The sequence below is a fragment of the Suncus etruscus genome, chromosome 14 (assembly GCF_024139225.1).
Source record: "Suncus etruscus isolate mSunEtr1 chromosome 14, mSunEtr1.pri.cur, whole genome shotgun sequence".
Taxonomy (NCBI): Eukaryota; Metazoa; Chordata; class Mammalia; order Eulipotyphla; family Soricidae; genus Suncus; species Suncus etruscus.
The window spans coordinates 18,125,920-18,153,405 of record NC_064861.1 but is presented as its reverse complement, the minus strand read 5'-3'; the positions used below and the strand labels follow the sequence as shown (position 1 = coordinate 18,153,405).

The 27,486-nt window shown below is 41.1% G+C and overlaps 1 protein-coding gene across 1 annotated transcript; it reads left to right on the top strand.

The window, feature by feature from the left end:
• Positions 1–696: 696 nt before the first annotated feature.
• Positions 697–27,486, top strand: CCDC112 (coiled-coil domain containing 112; the record flags this gene model as incomplete). Its single annotated transcript, XM_049786950.1, has 9 exons — positions 697–842; positions 4,436–4,557; positions 9,552–9,641; positions 12,220–12,295; positions 14,052–14,442; positions 23,922–24,332; positions 25,777–25,872; positions 26,865–26,983; positions 27,136–27,486. Coding segments are annotated over 9 exons (1,482 nt in total), but the record flags the coding sequence as incomplete, so codon positions are not given.

Sequence of the window (27,486 nt, the reverse complement as noted above, 5' to 3'; positions counted from 1 at the left end):
AATGAAAGACTCATGAAAAGATCAAAAGCTTTCCACATAAAACCTGGAACGAGAGAAGAATTTTTCGGATGAGTAGGAAAGAAAACAAAAGCATCCAAAATGCTCACTCTCCATAAAAGGTAGAAGATTGTCAGACCACATGTGTTTCACCCTCAGCCTGGTCTGGATTATTTCATGCTGTAACCCTGCTTCAGAAAACTCACCTGGGGTTGGAAATCTGGTGCGTAGGGCATTTTTACAATATGGGGTAATGTGGGGTCATCACTGTTTTCCTGTTGTTTAATATAACATTCAACATAAATAAGTGTGCAAGTTTTACTGTGTATTAGAGGAATGTTACATTTTTGGTCAAAATTCTGGAGATACAGTATTTCTACTACAATAATTTAGCATAAAAATTCAAAATCTTTTTAAAAAATTAAATAAAATATACTACAAAATTATCCCCTAAGTAACACCATAATAGATATTTCGTTTATTAAAAATATACCTATCTGTGTCAACAACAGGTAGGGTGTTTGCCTTGCACACGGCTGACCTATGTTTGATCCCCAGCATCCCAAATGGTCCCCTGAGTCTGCGAGGAATAATTTCTGAGCACAAAGCCAGGAATAACAACTGAGTGCTGCTGGATGTGGCCCCAAAAGCAATCAACCAAACAAGCACATCTGTTTTTGACCACTTTCATTGTTGATCATAAATGTATTTTGCTTTCTGCAGAATGATGGCAGTTTTGGTGCATCAGGTGGAAATCGTTCTTTCCAGCTGCAAAATTGGAAGCAGAAAGTTAATCGGACTAAGAAAACAGAATTCATATACACAGCAGAAAGATTTAAAAATCAGTGAGTATAAGGCCATTATTTCCACATGATATTATAATTCCTTTATTGTAAAGGATATAAAATTAATTCTGCTCCACTTTCCCTGACTCCACATTAACTTACAAATTTCTAGTATAAGAGAAAGGTGGAAAGTGTGAAATAGACAACTGATAATAGACTGATACAAAATTAACTATTGAAATATTACTTATATGTTTACCATCTATATCAGCATATTTTAAGAGGAAAGGAGTGACTTTAGATCTCATAATGTCAAATAATTTAATTTTGTTTGGGGGTCACAACCAGCAGTGCCCAGGGCCTACTCCTTGCTCTTTGCACAGGGATCACTCCTGGTGGCCTGAGGGCAGTGAAGCTCGGGTGGGCACGTGCAAGGCAGATTTTTTACTCACTGTACTCTGGCTCCTTAGTACATTTTTACTACCAGTGTAAACACCATTTTTGCTTTTTTTCTGTGTTTGGGATTGGACTCAAGTTCTTACACCTCAAAGCAATTACTATACCACCGGGCCACATCCCTAACACACCTGGTAAATATTTTTGAGTAAGTTTAGTAAGTTAGTGTCTTGGAGTTTTGAGGGGTTTTGTTTTGTTTTGGGGCCACAACTGTGGGTGATCAGGGGTTCCTCCCACTGCACTCAGGAATCACCCTTGGTGTTGCTTGAGGTACTATATGGGATGGCAGGAATTGAACCCATGTCTGTTGCCACATGCAAGGCAAGTACCCTACTTGCTGTAATATCACTCCAGCCCCTGAAATAACCTTTAAATTAGTCTCCTTTCCTTAGACTGCCTTTAAGAATTATCCTGAACTTTATGACTGATTGAGACGTCACCAATAAAATAAAAGTTTGTATGTATAAAACTTTAGACCAGCAATATTTATTGAATGTTCAGCATAATCAGCAGTATCATGAAAAATAAAGATCAGAAGGAGTGATAAAAATAATTAGAATATAGAGCTATTAACCTTAATCTATACTTGAGAGCTTTGTCAAAATATATCTTTGAATTTATATTATAGTTCAATTTGTTAAAGAGATAAGACAAAAGGAGCCATTGTAAATGATGATCGCTGGACCAGAATTAGGGGAGACTGTGTATTTTTAGACCCTCCCTAAGGAATATTGCCTAAGAAAAATATAGGCTGGGATTGCAGAGATAATACAGGGTATGTATCTGGTCCAACATTGCAAGGTATGGCTCTAGAGGTCCCACACTGCAGTGCAGGCCTCCTCTTAAAAAAGAAACACACACACACACAGTTTGTGTATAGCTCTAGCAGTTTTATTTTATTGTTTTATTTTCAAAATGCATTGCCTTAGATAATTTAGGGGTTCTGATTTGTTTCTTTCTAGATAAGGTAATCCACCAAGAGGTTAATAGTGTCCTTCTAAGGACCAGAGCTGTTCGTCTAGTACTGCAGGGAGGGCGTTTGCTGTGCATGTAGTTGACATGGCATCCCATAGGGTCTCTTAAGCCCTGCCACGAGTGATGTTTCCACTTAGCACCACTGAGTATGGACTTCCCCAACCCAAGAGAAAAGCTCTTCTAAACAGCAAACCTGTGGATTATGTGTGTTGGTTTTACAACTCTGATTAATCTTTCTTTGTCTATCATAAATGCTTTGGAAAACTCTTTGCAAACAAAAATTAGAAAAGGACTTAGACTGATAGTACATTGGAAAGGGCATTTGTTTTACACACTGCTATCCCACGTTCAATCCTTGCGACCTCATAAGGCCCCCCAGGAGTGATTCCTGAGCATAGGGCCAGGAGTAAGCTCTAACACAGCCAGGTATGGCCCAAAAATGGAAAAAAAAAGAGGGGGGGGAGGGAGGGAGGGAGGAAGGAAGAAAGAGGAGGAAGGAAGGAAGGAAGGAAGGAAGAAAGGGAGGAAAGGAGGAAGGAGGGAGGGAAGAAGGGCGGAAGAAAGGAAGGAAGAAGGGAGGAAGAAGGAGGGAGGGAGGGAAGAAGGAAGGAAGGAAGGAAGGAAGGAAGGAAGGAAGGAAGGAAGGAAGGAAGGAAGGAAGGAAGGGAAGAAGGAAGATAGATTAATTAGTGGCAAGCCAGAGAGATGCATGAGGTATAGGGTCCTTTCCTTGTATGCAGCCAACCCTAATTAGATCCCTGGCATCACATAGTTCCTTGAACATAGAGCCAGAAATAGCCCCTAAGTACTACTGAATGTAACCCCAAAACAAGACATTCATTGGGGGTACTTCTATTTCATAGTAGTTTTGGGGATAGCATGCCCCCAGGTGGTACTTAGGATGCCTAGGGCCCACTAGCAATTCTCAGTCAGCCAGGCCATTGGTTTAGTTCTCAGACCCTAAATCCCAGTGTTGCTGGCGGTTATCTTGGCCATCCTGGCAGTGCTCAGGGACCTCTAGGGCTGTAGTGGATGAGGCTGAGGTCATCATGTGATATTTGAGGCTGAACTGAGTTTGACTCTTTGTCTGCTTTTGGCATCTTCTCCCAAACACACTTACTATATTATGATCCCTTTGGTTTTTGGGACAGACCAGGACAAGTATCCCACCTGTTTGCTTTAGTGCAGTTCACAAATACTGTTTTCCTTTTTGTGTGTCAAAGTGAAAAGATGTAGAGACCCATCTTAGTTGTCCTTTAGTTTGTATGGTATTAAGTCATGAGTCAAAGATGCCATACCATTCCTTAAGTGCAAAATTAGTGGAGACGTATTCCTTTTAATTTTTACTTTCAGGGAGAGAGAAGGCAGTAGTCAAAAGAATAAATTCTTTGTCTTCATAAAATAAAAACAGAATAAATTTTTTATCCACAAAATCTAGTTTCTTGATAGTATTTGCTTTGTTCCATAAAACTAACAATTAAAACTATTTATTGGTAGATTGACTAAATCTAAGGAACAAAGATGAGATAAAGTAATCTTTGAAGTACAGACAATATATTAGACATACTAAATTGCCTGTCTTATAGATTATTTGTATCTTTTTTTTTCTTTATTAATCATGAACAATTAGGGCGGGAGCGTTAGCACAGAAGTAGGGCTTTTGCCTTGCATGCGGCCGATCTTTGACGGACCTGTTTCGATCCCTGCATCCCATATGGTCCCCCTAGGCAGGGCGATTTCTGAGCACATAGCCAGGAGTACCCCTGAGTATCACTGGTTGTGGCCAAAAAAATAACAACAACAAATATCATGAACAATTTGCATTTTATAGCAGTTTTACTTATTTACTAATGTATAAAAATACCTCATCTTGCTTGATCTCCTAGGATGTTGATCACAACCCTATTGAGCAGTGAAGAATTGTTATTCACATTTTATTTTACTTATTGGGGAAAGGCAAAAGGTTGCATTTTCAGGCCAGAGCAAGACTGAAGTAGAACTGATCTTTAGAGGCTTACCTGTTTGCAAATCAGTCTTTGACTGCATTTTTGTATTAACACTATAACATAGCTCTTTACTGATAGTTTTGAATCATTAATCTTATTAGTCCAAATATAAATTACTTATTATTATAAGTGTCTCATATTAAATTATATTACTTATATTAAATGATTAAAAATCTGTTGAAATCACAGTTATGCCATTTATTTCTTTTCCTAAAGAGTTATTACATTGGAAAAGGATAAATATAGTCATTTCTACAATCAAAAAAATGACTTCAGAATTGAACATAATATGTTGGAAGAATTGGAAAATAAGTTGATTAACAACAGGAAAACAGAAAGTAAGTTAAGTTTATGACAGATTAAAAGCTGTTGAGTGATACAACTGAGATACAACAGAGCTGTTTTGCTCTGTGCATAGTCTTTGTGGATTGTCTGTGTGATATCTTTCCCAAGATATATTCTAATTGGGGGACTGGAGCAGTGGCACAGCAGTAGGGCATTTGCCTTGTATGTGGCTGACCTAGGACAGACTGGGGTTCGATCCCCCACTTCCCATATGGCCCCCTAAGCCAGTAGCAATTTCTTAGCGCATAGCCAAGAGTAAACCCTGAGCTTCACAGGGTGTGGTCCAAAAACCAAAAAAAAAAAAAAATTTCTAATTGGGAATCTATTTGACTTTCAGAGATAAGTATGTATCACTATTTAACCACTCTAAATCCTTTTTTTAATACATACATTTTTTTCTCACTGTACGAGAAAAAAAGTTTACATTTTATTCACTAACATTGATGTTAGTTGATGTTGTCAGAATTTTTTTTTCTTTTAAAGCCAGTCAAATTGAGTAGTGGGGAGTTATATACCAATTTTTGTGATACTAAAGTTAATAAGTTCTGATAAACCACTGCCATCGGACCAGCCATGTCAGATTTTTTTTTACACAGAGGAAAGTTGATTCCTGGGGTGTCTGATCTTAAACTGTCACCCTGCTATTGCTGACCGAGCCTTGACCCGAGTCAGCAGTAGACTCAGAAATTACATTTAGGAGTGTTACCAAGTGATCTGGTCTCATAATTGGTTGAACCCAATTTGTGGGGAACAAAAAGGTCAATCAACTACAGGGGACATGAACACAGTGGTAGAAATGAAGGCATGTTCATAGTGGTGAAGATGCAGCAACTCTCTATATCAGAATCGAACAAGTTAGCACTGTTGTAACCAGGTTACCTGTAATGAAAACGAAATAAAAACCTGAGTTTATTTGTCCTTACTGTAAAACATTCCATTTCTAGGGTCAATTAAAATGAAAACCTGATTTATTTGTCCTTACTTTAAAGCATTCCATTTCTGAGGCCAGAGCAGTAAAACAGTGAGTAAGTTGGCCTTGTATGTGGCCAACCTGGGTTTGATCCTCTGTATCTCATGGTTCCCCAAGCACTTCCAGGATTGGTCTCTGAGCACAGAGCCAAGGGTGTGAATATTGCCAGGTATGACCCTGAAACTAAAAAATGAAAATAAATATAAAAAAGCATAAGCAGGGGCCCGGAGAGATAGCACAACGGCGTTTGCCTTGCAAGCAGCCGATCCAGGACCAAAGGTGGTTGGTTCGAATCCCAGTGTCCCATATGGTCCCCGTGCCTGCCAGGAGCTATTTCTGAGCAGACAGCCAGGAGTAACCCCTGAGCACCGCCGGGTGTGACCCAAAAACCAAAAAAAAAAAAAAAAAAAAAAATAAAAAGCATAAGCAAACAAGCCAAAAAAAAAAGCCATTTTCAATTTTACCATAGGAACACTACAAGGGCATCACTGAGATAAAAGCTGGGAGAAGGCCTGATGCATCATACATCAAATATGTTCTACTGTTTGTCGTATGTAATGCTCATTATTAGAGTGTACCTCATATTGGCCTTGAAAGCCAGTTCTATAAGAATACCTTGCTTCATTGCAGTTTTATTTCATTTTTTTAAATTTTCACTTGTTTTATACTTTTGACTCCATAGATGTGTTTCTCTAAGAAAGGAAGGAATTCAATGTCTTAGTATAAGGATATAAAAATTTCCCCTTTCTATATTATAATTTAGAAGCAATACATACTTCTTACCTCAAGTATGAAGTCACAGCTTTAGCCTGCGCATATGTAGTACCCAACATAAGAGATTTGCTTATACTACGGGAGTCCCAGGTGAGTTTATAAAAGACTGGTGCACTACAGTGGCACTGCTGTTGTTGATAAGTGATAGTGGAAAGCAAAGAACAAATACCTATTCCAATTAAATTTAATAGTGTTGCAAGTAAGCCCCTGAAGAGGTTGACTGATGGAGGATGAGGTCTTTCCCCTCCAGCTTGGAGCACGCATCTGCCACCCTGTTCAGCTGGCGGTTCAGAGGTGAAGCGGCAGGTAAACAGCTCACAGACAGTCAGGCTTGTGGAAATATTAGCTTTATTCGGTGGACGAGACTGAAGTCCAAAGCCTCGGCATCAGTTCCAGCCTAAAAGCCCCCCCCCCCCCCCCCCCCCCCCCCCCGCCTTCCCCAGACCCTTGTTTTTATCCCCCAGAATCAGGTACCACCCAATGGTGGGATCAGATACCACCCAATGGTGGAAGCAGAATCAGGTACCACCCTAGGGTGGGGGCAAAATGCCAGGTCACACCCTAGGGTAGGGCACTATCACTGATCAGGGTAGGGTCAGTAACATAATAATCCCATAAAATGTTTACATATACAACATACTAGAGCAGTTTTCTTTTCCTTTATTTTTTGGGGCCACCCCATTGTTCTGGGATTTGGGGGTGGGGTTGCCACTCCTGGATCTGTGCTAGGAAGTGGGGTTCCCACATGCAAAGCATGTACCTTATTCTTTGCACTCTCTCCATCTCTTATTTTTACCTTTTCTTTTCTTTTTTTTTTTTTGGTTTTTGGGCCACACCCAGCGTTGCTCAGGGGTTACTCCTGGCTGTCTGCTCAGAAATAGCTCCTGGCAGACACGGGGGACCATATGGGACACCTGGCTTCGAACCAACCACCTTTGGTCCTGGATCGGCTGCTTGCAAGGCAAACGCCGCTGTGCTATCTCTCCGGGCCCGACCTTTTATTTTCATTAAAATAAAGTCGACTTTTATTTGCAGAAACCACTCCTGGACATGCATAAATAAAAATTCACTCCCCCCCTCCCGTCCCCCTCCCCAAAAATTCACTTCTTGTATCACTCAAGGGCCTGCTGTTTTCTGGTCAGACTTTAGTGACATGAGCACCACCAGGGGTCAGTACTGAGCACAGAGGAATAGACCCTGAGTTCTGCCTGGCCACAAACATCAAATTTAAAAAATTTCCAGTAACTTAATATTCACTGGTATGGGAATTGAAGATATGTTTTTGTTTGTTTATTTATTTTTGGGTCACACCTGGCAGCATTCGGGTTACTCCTGGCTCTAAGCTCAGAAATCACTCCTGGCAGGCTCGGGGGACCATATGGGATGCCAGGATTCGAACAACCATCCTTCTGCATGCAAGGCAAACACCCTAGCTCCATGCTATCTCTCTGGTCCCGGAATTGAAGATATGTATTTGTATAATAGGATTTCATTCCATTGTGATTTTTAAATATTGGAGGAAGTTCGTAGATCTTTAATTTAGAGCATTAGTGCTTAAAATGTTCAGGCTAGAAACATCTGGGCATTTGTTTGTTTTTAACGGAACTATACTTCTTTTACATTATATTTATTTATTTTATTTTATTTTTTTTTTTAGTTTTTGGGTCACATCCGGCAACACTCAGGGGTTACTCCTGGCTCTATGCTCAGAAATCACTCCTGGCAGGCTCAGGGGACCATCTGGGATGCTGGAATTCAAACCACCAACTTCTGCATGCAAGGCAAACACATTAGTTCCATGCCATCTCTCCGGCCCCAATTCTTTTTTTTTTTTAAACAGCTTAATGTGGGGCCAGAGAGATAGCACAGTGGTAAGGCATTTGCCTTGCATGCAGCCAACCTAGGACGGCTGGTGGTTCAAACCTTGGCATTCCATATAGTCCCCCAAGCCTGCCAGGAGTGACTTCTGAGCACAGAGCCAGGAGTAAATTCTGAGCGCTGCTGATAGGTGTGACCAAAACAAACAAACAAAAGAACCTTACAGCTTAATGTGCCACAAAATTACTTTAAGGCGTTTTCTATAAAAATAGTTTTTTTATAGGGCCGGAGAAATAGCATCGAGGTAAGGCATTTGCCTTGCATGCAGAAGGACAGTGGTTCGAATCCCGCCATCCCATATGGTCCCTGAGCCTGCCAGGAGTGATTTCTAAGGGTAGAGCCAGGAGTAACCCCTGAGCATCACTGGGTGTGACCCAAAACAAAACAAACAAAACAAAACAAAAAAATCAGCTTTCAAGGCTGGAGAGATAGCATGGAGGTACAGCATTTGCCTTGCATGCAGAAAGAAGGACAGTGGTTCGAATCCTGGCATCCCATATGGTCCCCCGAGCCTGCTAGGAGCAATTTCTGAGTATAGAGCCAGGAGGAACCCCTGAGAACTGCCGGGTGTGACCCCCTCTCCCCCAAATTGTTTTTTACTAGTGTAATCATCAGAGTGGGTGTTGTTCACTTTCAAAATATGACTGGGTGTTTTTAAAAGCCTGAGAACTGGCCTAAGAAGCAATGATACGAATTCTACTTGGAATTCTCAATGGAAATAGTATGACTTCCTTTTCTGTGCCATCAGATTTGAATAAAATGATCAGTTGTGCAGTTCTGTTTAAATGAAGATATTGGCCTCCTTGCCCTAAATGAAAGTGTTCTTAATTTAAGTTGTCTATTTTTTTAAGTTGTCTATTTTTATTATAAATTAATACATCCTAATTTTTTTTTAACATTTGGTTGAATGTTTGCTACTACATGTTTGAACAAGAAAAACTGAAAGTTCTTTGCTTAGTAATAGATCTTTTTCCATTTAATAAAAAATTTTTTTTTTTTTTGGTTTTTGGGCCACACCCGGCAGTGCTCAGGGGTTACTCCTGGCTGTCTGCTCAGAAATAGCTCCTGGCAGCACGGGGACCATATGGGACACTGGGATTCGAACCAACCACCTTTGGTCCTGGATCGGCTGCTTGCAAGGCAAACACCGCTGTGCTATCTCTCCGGGCCCCCATTTAATAAAAATTTAAATTAAAAAAATGTCCAGGCTGTTTTGACACAAAGAGAACCATCTTTTGTTCATTATATAATTGTTCTTTTCCTGAATGTTAGTGATGACTCAGACATATAAAAAACACTAAATTGCAATCACCTACCTAGAAATAGGTACAATAGATTTTTAAAATACATACCTTTTTGTTATAGGAGCAAGAATTCAGCAACAATTGGCCAAAATACATAACAATGTAAAGAGACTTCAGCATCAGTTAAGAGATGTTACACCTACTCCCGATTGTAAGTATATCTAGATTGAGTGCTTTTTATATGTACTATGCTATATTTATAAAGGATGCTGTGATTCATAACAAGAGACATAAATAGTAATAGAAAAGTTAGTAATATTATTAAGTACATTATGCAAAAGAAATAAAAAACGTGAAAAAATACTCAGGTGTGGCCAAAGTGATAGTACAGCAGGTTGGGTGCTTACCTTATACACAGCAGACCTGGATTCTATCTCCAGCACCCGTTATGGCCCCCAGCTTTTTGGGAGTGAGCACAGAGCCAGGAATGACCCCTGAGCACCTCAGAGTGTGACCCCAAAACAAAACTCAGGCTTATTAATGATCATAAAAAAATGTGAATCCAGTGTTAATAAATTTTTGTCCATCATTCTAGAAGTGCCCAAGTGTGGGGGAAGGCGTGATCAGAACCCGAAGTCGGCCCAACCTCCTAGAGGACAGTGCAGTGGACTCTGGCAGACCATGAAGTGGCAGCAAGTTTTAATAGTCTTTGGTTTTACCAGTTCCTGGGACAGAGTTTGAGGAGACAACCTGGGCCAGGTTCTGAGTTTCAGCCTCAGTACTGCCTGGCCCCTGAGTGATGCAGGTTATAGGGGTCCCCGGGACTATGGGCCTGAGCATCACTGATCAGTGCTGAGCCAAGCTTTGCTAGGAATTAACCCATTAAAAATGTTTTTAGGGGCTCGAGTGATAGCACAGTGGTAGGGTGTTTTCTTTGCATGGCAGTTGACTTAGGTTCAATCCCCAAGCATTCCATATGGTCCCCCGAACCTGCCAAAAGTAATCCGAGTGCCGCCAGGTATAGCTCAAATACCAAAAAACCCCAAGTTTAATTTGTGCATGTGAAAAGATATAGGCAAAGGTACTTACTAGAGCACTGTATCTGTATAAAGGTTAATCTGTGTAGTGATCATAATTAAATTAGATTCAGATCAATGTCAGGCACTCATAAACAAAAACATTTTGTTCAGAACTGCAAATCACAGACTTGTACACATTTTGGGGTAAAAATTAATGGTTGATATATAAATGTTGGCAAATATCTAACTAGTGGAAAATTTTAACAATCAAAAATCACCTTCTGATGGTGGTTCGAATCCCGGCATCCCATATGGTCCCCTGAGCCTGCCAGGAGCAATTTCTGAGCTCATAGCTAGGAGGAACCCCTGAGTGTTGCCCGGTGTGACCCAAAAACCAAACCAAAACAAAACAAAAAAATCACCTTCTGTGAGGGCTGGAGCAATAGCACGCTGGGCAGGGTGTTTGCTTTGTGGCCAACCTGGGTTCAATCCCTGGCATCCCATATAGTCCCCCTGAGCCTGCCAGAAGTAATTAATTTCTGAGTGAAGAGCCAGGGTGTGGCCCCAAACAAACAAATACATAACCAAAAACAAACAAACAAGCAAACAAACACATAAAAGCACAGTTTTCTGGCTAGGATGTTGCCCCAGTGATAGAACTAGTGGTTGGAACTGTCTCCTGCCCAGTATTATTGGACTCCAGCAATGCCTGGTTGAGCCCCAACAACAAGTAGAAACAAAAAAAAAGAATAGGAAAAATTACAATTTTATTTACCTTTAGACTAAAAGATAATTTTCTTTTTAATTTTGGGTCAATCTTAGCTGTGCTTAGAGGCTACTCCTGGCTTGGTGCTCAGGGGTCATGCCCCTGTACTTGGGGGGATCATACTGTGCCGGGAATCCACCCTAGAGCCTTACAGGCGAGGTAGTGGCCCTGTCCAGAACTGCATAGGAATTGTTATAGAACAGGAATGCTTGAGATTAGAAAGATAGCTTAACATGCGAAACACATGCTTTGCTTGTAGTGACCATCTGCTTGGGACTGAGAGAGAGAAGAGAAAAGTAGAAATCAAGTATACTTTTTATTCTTCCTGTAATCTCTGAAGCCTGCCACCACAGCCCCAGGGGTTTCTGAAAGAGGGGGAGAAGTAGATGGAAATCACTGGCCAATGGCCAAGGGAGGCCCCTGGTTCAGAGAAGAAAGAGAAAGGAATAAATACAAAGCAGGCAGCATCTCCCATGCTTTATCTTTGTCCCCTCTGCGGACCAGCAGTGCTGCTCTGGTCACTATCCTGACCCCTCCCCCGCCCACAGGTCCAAGTTTGTCCTTTTCTAGCTGGAATGACAAGGGGGGGGGGCGTGTCCAGGTTCAACTGTCATTACAGTGGAATTATCTGAGGGGCGTGGCCAAGTCCAAATGCCATATATCAACATTGCATGCAGGAGGCCTGAATTCAATCCCTGGAATATATCCCAAGTATCAATAGGTATAGCCCAAAAACTTAAAAAAAAGGGGAGGGGCGGAGAGATAGCATCGAGGTAAGATGTTTGCCTGGCATGCAGAAGGTCGATGGTTCGAATCCCAGCATCCCATATGGTCCCCCGAGCCTGCCAGGAACGATTTCTGAGCTTAAAGCCAGGAGTAACCCCTGAGTGCTGCCAGGTGTGAACCAAAAAAAAAAAAAAAGGAGGGGGGAATATTCTGATTTTCTCCTAATATTGAATTCTTAGTTATCCATAAATGACATTTTTTTAAATTTTTTTTCACAGTTGTTGAAAAGCTCAGAGAAATGATGGAAGAAATTGAAAATGCAATTAATACTTTTAAGGAAGAGCAGAGGTTAATGTATGTTTTACATTCACTTTACTATAAAATTATAACATTATTTTATAATAATTCTCTGGGGCCAGAGAGATTACAAAGTTAAGGCACTTGCCTTGACTGTAGCTGACCCTGGTTTAGTCCCCAGAAGTGGTAGATGGTCCACAGAGCACTGCAAGGAGTGATCCCTGAATACAGAGCCAGGAGCAAGCAAGCCTTGAGGACAACTGGATAGGGAAAAAAATATTCTTCACATGGGTTTTGTATGAAAACCGGGCCCGGAGAAATAGCACAGCGGTGTTTGCCTTGCAAGCAGCCGATCCAGGACCAAAGGTGGTTGGTTCGAATCCCGGTGTCCCATATGGTCCCCTGTGCCTGCCAGGAGCTATTTCTGAGCAGACAGCCAGGAGTAACCCCTGAGCAATGCCGGGTGTGGCCCAAAAACCAAAAAAAAAAAAAAAAAAAAAGAAAACCATTTAATTGTTGCATATTTAATACTAGTCTTGCAAATATCGTTTGTTTATATTTTAGATTGCTTTTCATGTTTAATTGAATTTTTATTTATATTTGGACACTGTAAGTCCTAAATAAGAACTTGAAGGATTATTTTTCCTGGGGAAACTCTTTTAAAGCTTAGATTTATAAATTTTTGTAATGTCAGATGGAGAAGATTATTTATTATTTTGGTTTTCTGGGTCATACCTAGTAGCACTCAGGGGTTACTCCTGGCTCTGTGCTCAGAAATCACTCTTGGCTTCGAGCACTATTTGGGGATGCCAGGGATATAACCTGAGTCCGATCTGGATCAACCATGTGCAAGGAAGATGCCCTATCACTTTGCTACCACTCTGACCCCAGAATATAATTTAAAAAGAATTAAGAAATTTGGGGCTGGAGAGATAGCATGGAGGTAAGGCGTTTGCCTCTCATGCAGAAGGTTGGTGGTTCAAATCCCGGCATCCCATATGGTCCCCTGTGCCTGCCAAGGGTGATTTCTGAGCATAGGGCCAGGAATAACCCCTGAGCACTGCTGGGTGTGACCCCCCCCCCCCAAAAAAAAAAAAGAATTACTAAATTGGAGGAAAAGTGAATGTGACTGATGTCATATAAATTGGCCTATATCTTTTTATGGGGGGTGGCCACACCTGGTGACTCTCAGGGGTTACTCCTGGCTATGCACTTAGAAATCACTCCTGGCTTGAGGGATTACATGGAATGCCGGGGATCAAGCCAAGGTCCATTCTGGACTGGCCACGTGCAAGGCAAATGCCCTACTGATGTGCCACCGCTCCGGCCCCATCTTTTTTTTTTTTTTTTTTGATATTTGAGCCACAAGTGGCGGCACTAGGGTTACTCCTGGCTCTGTACTCAAAATCGCTCCTGGTAGGCTCAGGGGACCATAGGAGATGCTGGGATTTGAACCACCATCTCTTGGGTTGGTCACATGCACAGGTAAATGCTCTACTGCTGTGCTATCTCTCTGGCCCCCACTGGCCCCATCTTTTTAATTAAACTTTATTTTGTTGTTGTTTTGTTTTTTTGGATGCACCATGATCTTACAGTTCTGTTCATGATAGGGTAGGGGGTCCTGCATACATTGTTTCAATACCAGATATCCTTCACCTGTGGCTGCTTCCCTCCACCTTTATCTTGGGTTCCCTTTCTAAGCACTCCTCCCTCATCCCCAAACCTCCCTCACTTGGTAAGTTTAGTTCTATAAACCAGTTCTCAGGTTTTGTTGCCTTTGACCATTTGCCACACTGTATATTTTAAATTTTAGATATGAAGAACTAATTAAAGAAGAAAAAACAACTAATAATGAGTTAAGTGCCATATCCAGAAAAATTGACACCTGGGCACTGGGTAATTCAGAAACAGAGAAAGCTTTCAGAACCATGTCAAGCAAAGTTTCTCTAGACAAAGTCACACCATGCACGCTTGCAGATGAAGTGGTCGATTTTGAAAAATTCCTTCTGCAAACAGGAGGGCGTCAGGGGGGCTGGGAAGATTATGATCACCAGAGCTTCTTAAAAGTGAGAACCAAGTATAAAGGGAAGCCAGCTTATATAGAAGAAGTTCTAGAATACCTTCCTGGGAAGACAAAGGATGAAGTGGAACAACATGAGAAATGGTATCAGAGATATCTGGCCTTGGAAGAAAAAAAGAAAGAGGTAATAATAATATAATCATTACTGGAGAGATAATGGGCTGGGGAGACAGAATAGAAGGTATGGCTCTGGGCCCGGAGAGATAGCACAGCGGCGTTTGCCTTGCAAGCAGCCGATCCAGGACCAAAGGTGGTTGGTTCGAAGCCAGGTGTCCCATATGGTCCCCCGTGCCTGCCAGGAGCTATTTCTGAGCAGACAGCCAGGAGTAACCCCTGAGCACCGCTGGGTGTGGCCCAAAAACCAAAAAAAAAAAAAAAAAAAAAAAAGAAGGTATGGCTCTGGTCTTGATTCTGGCATCCCATATGGTCCCTGGGCACAGCTAGGAGTAAGCCCTGAGCACAGTTGGATATAGTCATCCACCCCAATTGCTGCCTCCCCAATCCCAATTACTTGTCATATATTTCTGTATTCAAGTCACTGTGCTTAACACTTTAGTATGTGTAATTAACTTTACAACAACCTCTTCAGATAGTTCTTGCAATTTTCCTAATTTAATATTTTTTATATATTTTATTTGAATAGCTTGATTACATACATGATTGTGTTTGGATTTCAGTCATGTAAAGAACACTACCCATCACCAGTGCAACATTCCCATCACCAATGTCCCAATGTCCCAAATCTCCCTCCTTCCCACCCAACCCCGCCTGTACTCTAGACAGGCTTTCTATTCCCCTTATACATTCTCATTATTAGGATAGTTCAAAATGTAGTTATTTCTCTAACTAAACTCATCCCTGTTTGTGGTGAGCTTCATGAGGTGAGCTGTAACTTCCAGCCCTTCTCTCTTTTGTGTCTGAAAATTATTATTGCAAGAATGTCTTTCATTTTTCTTAAAACCCAATGATGAGTGAGACCATTCTGCGTTTTTCTTCCTCTCTCTGACTTATTTCACTCAGCATAATATATTCCATGTACATCCATGTATAGGAAAATTTCATACTTCATCTCTCCTGACAGCTGCATAATATTCCATTGTGTATATGTACCACAGTTTCTTTAGCCATTCGTCTGTTGAAGGGCATCTTGGTTGTTTCCAGAGTCTTGCAATGGTAAATAGTGCTGCAATGAATATAGGTGAAAGGAAGGGATTTTTGTATTGTATTTTTGTATTCCTAGGGTATATTCCTAGGAGTGGTATAGCTGGATCGTATGGGAGCTTGATTTCCAGTTTATGGAGGAATCTCCATATCGCTTTCCATAAAGGTTGAACTAGACGGCATTCCCACCAGCAGTGGATAAGAGTTCCGTTCTCTCCACATCCCCGCCAACACTGTTTGTTCTCATTCTTTGTGATGTGTGCCAATCTCTGTGGTGTGAAGTGGTACCTCATAGTTGTTTTGATTTGCATCTCCCTGATGATTAGTGATGTGGAGCATTTTTTCATGTGTCTTTTGGCCATTTGTATTTCTTCTTTGTCAAAGTGTCTGTCCATTTCTTCTCCCCATTTTTTGATGGGATTAGATGTTTTTTTCTTGTAAAGTTCTGTCAGTGCCTTGTATACTTTGGAGATTAGCCCCTTATCTGATGGGTATTGGGTGAATAGGTTCTCCCACTCAGTGGGTGGCTCTTGTATCCTGGGCACTATTTCCTTTGAGGTGCAGAAGCTTCTCAGCTTAATATATTCCCATCTGTTAATCTCTGCTTTCACTTGATTGGAGAGTGCAGTTTCCTCCTTGAATATGCCTGTAGTCTCAATGTTCTGGAGTGTTTATTTATTTATTTATTTATTTATTTATTTGTTTGTTTTTTTGTTTTTGGGCCACACCCGTTTGACGCTCAGGGGTTACTCCTGGCTATGTGCTCAGAAATTGCCCCTGGCTTGGGGGGACCATATGGGACGCCGGGGGATCGAACCGCGGTCCTTCCTTGGCTAGCGCTTGCAAGGCAGACACCTTACCTCCAGCGCCACCTACCCGGCCCCTGTTCTGGAGTGTTTTGCCTACGTGTTGTTCTATATATCTTATGGTTTCGGGTCTGATATTGAGGTCTTTAATCCATTTGGATTTTACCTTCTTTTTTTTTTTGGTTTTTGGGCCACACCCGGTAACGCTCAGGGGTTACTCCTGGCTATGTGCTCAGAAGTTGCTCCTGGCTCGGGGGACCATATGGGACACCGGGGGATTGAACCGCGGTCCGTCCAAGGCTAGCGCAGGCAAGGCAGGCACCTTACCTTTAGTGCCACTGCCCGGTCCCGATTTTACCTTCTTACATGATGTTAGCTGGGGGTCTAAGTTCGGTTTTTTGCAAATGGCTAGCCAGTTGTGCCAACATCACTTGTTTGAAGAGGTTTTCTTTGCTCCATGTAGGATTTCTTGCTCCTTTATCAAAAATTAGGTGATTGTATGTCTGGGGAACATTCTCTGAGTATTCAAGCCTATTCCACTGATCTGAGGGCCTGTCTTTATTCCAATACCATGCTGTTTTGATAACTATTGCTTTGTAGTACAGTTTAAAGTTGGGGAAAGTAATTCCTCCCATATTCTTTTTCCCAATGATTGCTTTAGCTATTCTAGGGTGTTTATGAATTTCAAAAGTGCCTGATCCACTTCTTTGAAGAATGTCATGGGTATCTTTAGAGGGATTGCATTAAATCTGTACAATGCTTTGGGGAATATTGCCATTTTAATGATGTTAATCCTGCCAATCCATGAGCAGGGTATGTGCTTCCATTTCCGCGTGTCCTCTCTTATTTCTTGGAGCAGAGTTTTATAGTTTTCTTTGTAATAGGACCTTCACGTTTTTAGTCAAATTGATTATAAGATATTTGAGTTTGTGTGGTACTATTGTGAATGGGTTGTTTGTTTTTTTTTTTTAGTTTTTGGGTCACACCCAGCAGTGCTCAGGGGTTACTCCTGGCTGTCTGCTCAGAAATAGCTCCTGGCAGGCACGGGGGACCATATGGGACACCGGGATTCGAACCAACCACCTTTGGTCCTGGATCGGCTGCTTGCAGGGCAAACGCCGCTGTGCTATCTCTCCAGGCCCTGGGGTTGTTTTCTTAATGTCCATTTCTTCCTTATTACTATTGGTGTTTTGGAAGGCCATTGATTTTTGTGTGTTAATTTTGTAGCCTGCCACCTTGCTATATGCGTCTATTGTTTTTAGAAGCTTTTTGGTAGAGTCTTTAGGGTTTTCTAAGTAGAGTATCATGTCATCTGCAAACAGCTAAACTCCTTATCTGAGAGATTGATTAGTTGGTTGGCCGTTTCCTGGTCATCAGAATTGTCATCTTCATTCTCTATGTCTGATGCTGGCCTGCATTGTTTCCCCATTGTCACACTTGTATTGTGGATTTTTCTACGTGTTGTGGTGGTATTCGTTGACTAAATGATGTGCGCAGCCATGCTCCTCTGGCTCCACCCTTTCTGGGTCGGTCGACTCGCCTCCAAGGAAGGGGAGCCCTCCATGGATAAAGCCTCACACAGGATCAAATCTTAGGCCCAAGCACGCAGCAGAGAAGACAGTCCAAGGAGAAATGCTGGGCTTCAGTGATCCAGCTCAGTTCTTAGTGTGATTTTTTTCTTCTTGTTGCAGTGGTGTTCTTTCCTTAGAAAGAGCACATGGCTTCGTAGCGAAGAGGAGCGGCCATGCTCTTCTGGGGCCTTTGGGAGAGCGAATTTTCTGGGCCCTTTTTGGCCCACTCCCAAGAGGTTAAGGAGACAGGACAGGAGACAAACACAGGCAGCACTCACAGTTTCTCACAGTTGGGCCCCCAATTTAATTTTTTTTGGGGGGGCCACACCCAGTGGTGATCAGAGGTTACTCCTGGCTGTCTGCTCAGAAATAGCTCCTGGCAGGCACGGAGGGCCATATGGGACACCGGGATTTGAACCAACCACCTTTGGTCCTGGATCGGCTGCTTGCAAGGCAAATGCCGCTGTGCTATCTCTCCGGGAATTTAATATTTTTTTAAATGAACCATTGTGAGATATACAGTTACAAAGTTGTTCATGATTGAGTTCCAGTCATACAGTGTTCCAGTGTGTTAGAGCATTTCCTGCCACCAATGTTCCCAGTTTCCCTACCGCATTCTTTTCACTCAAGTCCCCTGACCTTCACCCCACGCCTCTGTGGCAGACTTTTTTCTCCTCTTTCTTGTTCTTTATCTTGTATATGTCCACCAGATGCAAATAAAAACACAGTTTTAGAACTTTTGTTTGCAATATTGTTAGTGAAGGAGTATCACGCACATCGCTTTACTTTCTTTCAGCACACAATTCTTGTCCAGAATGATTATTTGCAACTACCGTTGTCATAGTGGTCCCCTCTCTATCCTGACTCCCCCACTCTTTGTGGCAAGCTTCCTACTGTGGACCAGTCATTCTGGTCCTCACCTCTATTGTCTTTGGGTATTATTATCTTCAGGTAGTTTTTATCTTTTCCCATTTCCCATCTTTTTGAGAAGGTAAGTAATTTTACCCATCTAATAGAAATATAGTTGGACTTCCTCAAGGCCTAACATGTTTACCCTAAGAAAGAATACAATGAACCAGGAAACTGGTGGCGAGCAAACAACACCCTGCTCCCACCCCCCCACCCCCACCCCCCAGTCTACCAGAAATGTGGAAAATCCAGATCTTCTCAGGCTTTGAAAGTCATAATGGTCAGGGCCACTTTGTTTTCAATAGGATTAAAAAAAGAGCAAATAGAAACAACCTGTTTGATTTTTTTTTTAAAGGAGTTTTGCTAAGTCAGCCTTACTGCTTTTTTTGGGGGGAGTGGGTTGGGTTATACCCGGAGGCCCTAAGGGGCTACTCCTGGCTCTTCGCTCAGAAATTGCTGCTGGCAGGCACGGGGGACCATAAGGGATACAGGGATTCGAACCACCGTTGGTTCTGGGACCCCTTGCAAAGCAAACACCCTACCTCTGTACTATCTCTCTGGCCGTCACTACTTGTACTATCTCTCTGGCCCTCACTACTTATTTTAAGATAGAAAACTTTGGCTACTCTAGAGAAAAATATTAACTCTTATTTGCAGCTAATACCTAAGAAATTTCATTTTTACAAAATGACTATTCTGGTTTGAGTTGAGATTAAGATTTGGTTCAACTTCTTCAACTCTGGGCTGTATGATTCTTTGGTACGGGATGTCCTGTATATTGTAGAATGGTTTGCAGCATCCCTCGTATCCATCCAAGGATGCAAATGATACACCATTCGTTGTGATTCCTAAAGTGTCTCCAGACACTACTATGTGTTCCCTGGAGGGGAAAAAGTCACCCCTGCACCTAGTCTTAAATCACAATCACTTTCTAATACACTTTAGTATGAAAAGTTCAACTTGTTTGAAGTGATAGCTTAGAAGCTGTCATTTGTCACTAGGTGATACCTATTAAGAAACTTAAAGGCATATTGGTTTTAGGGATAAACAGATCTGTCTTTTGTGTGATCAAAAGGTTCGATCACTGACACCACATGGTCTCTCAGGTACTGCTTGGGATGCCCTTCTCCCCTCCCCCCCAACCCAGCATCACCTGAGAACTTGTCTCCCTGTATCTGAACCTATTCCAGACCTTATCCAAATTCTAAGGGTGGGTCAGCCCCCTAGCACACAGAGCAGTTTGATAAAGATGACCTTGCTTCAGGCTGATATGAGAATTCCCAAACATTGTTTCCTGATACTTGATTAATGAGATTGGAGAGGTAGTGCAATGGGAAGATGCTTGCCTTGCTGTAGCCAACCCAGATTCCAACATCCCATTGGTCCCTGAGCTCACCGGTAGTGATCCCTGGTTGCAGAGCCAGGAATAAGCCCTGAGTACTGCCACATGTGCAAACATACAAACCAGCCAGTATTTGATTATTGGTTGTATATTCAGGTAAGTTAGAAGGGGGTAAGAAAGTGGAGATACCATTTACTGAATCAGGATGCATAGGAGGAGAAGGAAGTTTTGAGGAAGCAACTACAATTTACTTCTAATTATACTGAGTTTAAGATGCTGAGTAGGGAAGAACAGCAAAAGGGGAAAACATGATAAGCACTAATTTCCGGCATGAGTATCAGTACTTAGTTTATTCTTACTTTTTGGAATGCCTGCTCTTTCTTTCCTTTTCACTTCCTTCTAGTCTCTCAGATTCAACTTGAACCAGATGCTTCTTTCTTCGTGCTCCTCAAATTTCACTGAAACAGAACTTCACTGACACTTAGTTCTTGCCTGTTTTCTAGTGTGCTCGGGCACATTATGTATTCTCATCTTTATGCACAGAGCCAGCTGGAGTTTCTCAAACTTTGTCCCTTTAACAAGTGTTAGTTTGCAAGTGTTGCTAGTCTCCAATGAGGTTAGTTAAAGTGGTTGTTGCAGAATCAGTTCCTTAGAAGCTTTTTTCCATTTTTCCTCAGAGAAAACACTCATGGAAGGAAGCAGAGCACCAACATACTATTGATGGTAGCAAACCTGTGTGCTCTTTTCCCTCGCACTGGGTCAGCAGAACCACTGAGAACTGCCCAGTGTGCCCCAAAGCAAAACAAAACAAAACAAAAAAAGGAGGGGAGAGAGTAGGAAAATAAAATATTATTCATATATAAAAATACACAAAATAACCAACCTTCTTTCAGAAAGATGGGCTTAAGTTATATCTTAATATCTTTTCTTAAAAATTTTAAAAATAGGGCCCGGAGAGATAGCACAGCGGCGTTTGCCTTGCAAGCAGCGGATACAGGACCAAAGGTGGTTGGTTCAAATCCCGGTGTCCCATATGGTCCCCTGTGCCTGCCAGGAGCTATTTCTGAGCAGACATCCAGGAGTAACCCCTGAGCACTGCCGGGTGTGACCCAAAAAAACTTAAAAAAAAAAAAAATTTAAAAATAGGGCCCGGAGAGATAGCACAGTGGTGTTTGCCTTGCAAGCAGCTGATCCAGGACCAAAGGTGGTTGGTTTGAATCCTGGTGTCCCATATGGTCCCCCGTGCCTGCCAGGAGCTATTTCTGAGCAGACAGCCAGGAGTAACCCCTGAGCACCGCCAGGTGTGGCCCAAAAACCAAAAAAAAAAAATTTTTTTTAAAAAATAACACTGCAGTTTACCAAGTTGTTTATAATATAGTTGTTTCAGGCATTAAATGTTCCAACACCAATCCCACCACCAGTGTGTCCTTTTCTTCACCAAAACCTCCAGTTTCCCACCCACCACCCTAGCCTGCCCCCTTGCAAGCACCAACAGATTAACTTCATATTGTTTGTTAAACACTAAAGCAAGTAGATTTATCAAAACTTATATTAGAGACAATTTGGGGGGCTGGGGCGCGGAGAGATAGCACAGCGGCGTTTGCCTTGCAAGCAGCCGATCCAGAACGTAAGGTGGTTGGTTCAAATCCTGGTGTCCCATATGGTCCCCCGTGCCTGCCAGGAGCTATTTCTGAGCAGACAGCCAGGAGTAACCCCTGAGCACCGCCGGATGTGACCCCCCCACAAAAAAAAAAAACAATTTGGGGGGCTGTAGTGATAACCACAGTGGTAGGGCATTTGCCTTACACATGACTGACCCAGGAAGGATCTGGGTTCAATTCCTGGCGACCTATATGGTCCCCTGAGCCAGGAGTGATTTTTGAGCACATAGCCAGGAGTAATCCCTGAGTGTCACCATTGTGGCCCAACAACAAAAACAAAAACTAGAGTCAATTTGGGATAATTGTTATGTCTGTCATGATGTTACTGATGGCATTGAGGATTTACTGGTTGGTGCTAGTTGAGTCTTCTCTGTTACTAAGCTTGTGGTCTTCTCTGTGCAACTTTCCTATCTGATTTGCTGTGATCCTACTGGGCTGACACTACTACGAAATTTTGTGGTGCCATGGTCGAGAGATCCAGGAACAATTTGGTGGCTTGGCACTTTGCTAAAGCTTAGTTGTGGTGCTGGGTATCATTGTAGGGTGGCAAAGGAGGTTACAGGCTGCGTACCTTTAAGCAGAAAGGGAAAATCAGCTGGCACCATTCTCAGAAGGCGCCAGAGTTATCAGCCCTGATTAATCTATCAAAGAACTTTGGGCAGCATCATATCTCTTGGACATTGATTGTGAAACTGGGCTGGCTTTTCTGCTGTGAAGTTGGCGGGTGTGGGTGTGGGCTGCTGGGTTTTCCAGTGGTAGGGGAGAAACTCAGTTTTCCCAATATCTTTTTTTTTTTTTTAAGTAATATCTTTATTTAAGTACCATGATTACAAACATGCTTGTAGTTGGATTTCAGTTATAGAAAAGAATACCCCCCTTCACCAGTTCAACCTTCCCATCACTAATATCCCCTATCTCTATCCTCCCCCACCTTCCTCTATTCAAGACAGGCATTCTATTTCTCCTACTACCATTGTCATGTTAGCTATTAGCATAGTTATTTCTCTAACAGCACTCACCACTTTTTGTGGTAAGCTTCATATCATGGGCCGGTCATTCCAGCCCTCATCTTTATTGTCTCTGGGTATTATTACAATACTGTCTTTTATTTTTCTTAAATCTCACAGATGAGTGAGACTATTCTATGTCTATCTCTCTCCCTTTGACTTATTTCACTCGGCATAATAGTTTCTATTTTCATCCATATATAAGAAAGTTTCATCACTTCCTTTTTCCTGATGGCTGCATAGTATTCCATTGTGTATATGTTCCACATTTTCTTCAGTCACTCATCTGTTGTTGGGCTCTGGGTTGTTTCCAGATTCTATTGTAAAAATAGGCGCTGCAATGAATATAGGTGTGCAGAAGGCATTTTTGTAATACGTTTTTGTGTTCTAGGGTATATCCATAGGAGTGGATTATATGGGAGCTCAATTTCTAGTTTTTTGAGGAATCTTTTTTTCCACAAAGGCAGGACTAGCTGGAATTACCACCAGCAGCAAATGAGAGTCCTTTTCTCCTCACATCCCCACTGGCACTGATTGTTCTTGTTCTTTTTGATATGTACTAGTCTCTGTGGCATGAGATGTTACCTCATTGTTGTTTTGTTTGCATCTCCCTGATGATTTTTAGTGTTGTGAAGCATTTTTTAATGTGTCTTTGGGCGTTTGTATTTCTTCTTTGAGAAAATGTCTGTTCATTTTTTCTCCCCATTTTTTAATGGGGTTGGCTTTTTATTTCTTGTTAAGTTCTATCAGTACCTTGTATATCTAGATATTAGCCCCTTATTTGATGGTTATTGGGTGAATAGATTCTCCCACACGGTGGGTGGCTCTTGTATCCTGGGCACTATTTTCTTTGAGGTGCAGAAGCTTCTCAGCTTATATATTATAGTCCCATTTGTTTATCTCTACTTCCACTTGTTTGGACAGTGGTGTTTCCTCCTTAAAGATGCCTTTAGTCTCAATGACATCGAGTGTTTTTTTTACCTATGTGTTCTTCTGTATACCTTATGGTTCCAAGTCTGATATCAGGGCCTTTAATCCATTTGGATTTGACTTTTTTTGCATGGTATTAGATGGAGGAGTTTTCCCAATATCTTAATGCACCTTTGATTGTTAAAACTTTTTATCTTGCCTTTTTTTTAAATCAAGTCAATTCAGAATTGGAAAATTAAAAAGCAGCAAAAAAGGGAGGAAATCTTCAAGTTAAAGGAAAAGGCAGAAAACATACCTATGCTTTTTTGTAATAAACAAGAAGATAATCAGAAGTTAAAAGAACAAAGGAAAAAGAAGAAATTGGCCATTGAAGCTTGGAAAAACCAAAAAAGTACAGAGATGTCAAAGAAATATGCTTCCCAGTTAAAAGAAGAGGAAGAGAAAGAGAAAAGGCAGCAAAAAGAGCGTCAACGCCACTTTAAACTAAAATTACTATTGGAAAGTTATGCCCAACAGAAAAAAGAACAGGAAGAATTTTTGAGACTTGAAAAGGAAATGAGAGAAAAGAGAGAAAAGGCAGAAAAAAGGAAAACTGCTGCTGATGAAATTTCCAGGTTTCAAGAAAGAGTAAGTTAATGTGTTTCCTAAATAGTTTCTCAGTGCGACCTATACAGCTATTACTTCCAGATTCAAGTCAGCAACAGTTGAGCACCACTTACATACCAGGTCTATTGCTTGATTAGTATCTTCAAGTCAGTAAACCAGGCTTCCTAATTTCAAACTCTCAATTTTATTCTAGCCTAGTATAGGAGCAGTTGAAATAGGAGATGTTAGTGCCATGTAGTTAGGATGTGGCCTCTGAGTTGTGGAGAGAGAACTGGGGGAGCCCTGTAGTGCTGAATGCCAGTAAGAAGTGATACTTGAGGCCAAGGGGAAGGTCCACCAGTGGGACAGCATAGAGTATCCTTTGGGACTGGCTTGGGGGGAGTGTAATATTGTGGTTTGTAGGAGAAAGTCCAAAGACTGGAATCAGCTCAGAGCATCAAACAGGAGATAGAGAACAGCTGAAGATGAGACTGGAAAGGTAGGCACAGACCCTGGCCATAAATTTTGTGCCTTCTCTGCTAAATTGGCCAGCATTTCCATTTGCTGGTGCTCTGTCGATTTTTCCCAATGTAATGCAAGCTCCTTTATTCATCAGCAACCTAGTGTCTGCATTGCAGATCCCTCAGTGTGTATGTTTAGAAAGGTTATTGCTGAGAAGTAGGCTTACAGATAGTCTGAAACAAATTTACACAGGAAAATGTTACTCTAAAAGACAAGCTGTAGTTTTAAAATGAGCCTCAAAAACTACTGTAATTATGAATTGTTATATTCCTCAAAATAAATGTTGACAATAATAATAAGGTAAAAACAAAAAGAGGGAATACAAAGAATAAGGAACAAAATAATGGAAATTTTCTTGCTCCCTATGTAAAAAATATCGTTAAATAACAAAAATTTCCATGTCTTATCACCTCTTTCAAAATACATAGCAAAGGAGAACCAAGAGAGATCTAAAACCAGAAAGAAATACTTTTCTGATTCGAATGGCTTACTCTTATTTATTTATTTATTTATTTATTTATTTATTTATTTATTTATTTTTATTTGGTTTTTGGGCACCTGGCGGTGCTCAGGGTTTACTCCTAGCTATCTGCTCAGAAATAGCTCCTGGCAGGCATGGGGGACCATATGGGACACCGGGATTCGAACCAACCACCTTAGGTCCTGGATCAGCTGCTTCCCAGGCAAACACCACTGTGCTATCTCTCCGGCCCCTGGCTTACTCTTATTAAGGGAATTCATAATTTTTATGTTAAGCCAAAAGGAGAGATTTAAAGTAATTCAGAAGAGAAGTGCATCTATTAAATTAATATCAATAAAAAATAATGCTTGGTCATGTTGGAGCAGGTTAATGTTAAAGTATTGATATTTAAGGTAATTTAATTTTACTTGCAAGCAACTAAACTTTAAAACAATTTTCTAATTTTATTTTCTTAATGTTATTATTACTGGTATTATTTTTTAGGATTTACATAAGCTTGAATTAAAAATTCAAGATAAACAATCAAAGGAAAATGAAAAGGCAGAAAAACTCAGAAGACTGGCAAAATTGAAAGAAAAGGTCCGCTATATAAGACATTTTTTTCTTAATTCTTTGATTTGTAAGAATACAGACATATGTTGTATGTAAGTCAGGTCAATTCCTATATTTATCTCCTTTAAATTTTACTCATACACTTACATATTATATATTACATTTGTTACTCATACATTGCACATTATAAGACATAGTTTAGTACATTTTAAGCAATGTTTTTGTATGATAAGTACCTCATTTTCATTTAACTAGATTATCTCTTGCTTTTACTCCTTCATCCTTTCCTTCATTCTTCTTGCTAAGCCTTTGTGTTAAATCCAGGGCAGCTCTAAGATGCCTGAGTAACACTCAGAACTGTGATGTCTTGGATTTCTTGCATAAAACAAAGGACCCACAGATTTCAGAGAAACCTGTCTTGGGTTCAGAGGGAAAAAAAGTAAAATAATTGAACTAGGAAAAATAACCCAGATAATAATTTATTAGGGTTGTGGAGACAGCTCAAAGGGTTTGAGTCCTTGCTTTGCATGTAGCAGCCCCAATTTAGATTCCTAGCACCGTCTAGCCCTGTAACACTGCCAGGAGCCACCCATGAATGCTGCTAGGTAGAGCTGAACACACACACCAAAACGTTTATTAGATTGATGGAATTCAGATTTTCTTTTAGCAATAAAAGCACAATTGGAAGTTTTCTAAAGAGGTTAACAGTGAGTACACACACATGCACAATTTCATTTGTTTAATTATGATTAAATATGTTTCCTTAAAGTGCTTTCAATTGGCAGGAAAGAGCACAGCAGAGGTTGGGTTTGCATGCCCTGTATGTGGCCAACTTGGGTTTTACCTCTGTTACCACATAGTCCCCCAATGCCCAGGCCCTCTAGGAGTAATCCCTGAGTACCACCAGAAATATTACTACCCCCACTGAAAGTGTTTTCACTTACTAAGGGCATTTCTTACTGGCACAAACATAGTCGTTGATAAGAGTTAACTGGTGCTCATTTCACTTCTGATCACAGGTGGAAACCAATGTCAGCAGAGATCCCTCTAGGCTTTACCGACCTACCAAAGGTTGGGAAGAGCGAACCAAAAAGATAGGACCAACAGGCTCAAAGCCTCTTCTTCAAATCCCCCATAGGTAAAAAGGCGGGAGAGGCTGGGCACCGCTTAGTAATGGAACTATATGTTTACATTTTATGCAGTTTCTATTTACATATAATTGTTACATTTTAATCTGTTAGGATTAAATTTTTTTCTATATATTTATAATTGTTCTTTTCTTCTTCTTAGGGCTATTCCAGCATGGAGACAAGGACTATAGGGAAGATCAGAGAATAAAATAGCTATTAAGTTGCTGAGAATGGTAGCACTTTCACCTATACAGAAGACAGTAGTTAACTTTGTTCTCTAAAAACCAGTCCTCATCAGATTGGTACTGTGTTGTATGTGAATTGATAAGTGTTGCCATTAGTATTTCCTGTTTATGCTTATTGAGGGTACTTAATGTGTTTGCTGGACTCATTGATGTTAATCTTATTTTTAAATAAGATTATATATAAAGCATTTCAATACTCAGAACATTTCAAAGATTTTTTTGTGTGGTGGCATAGCAAAATAAAATTGAGGTGATCATAGGGTGAC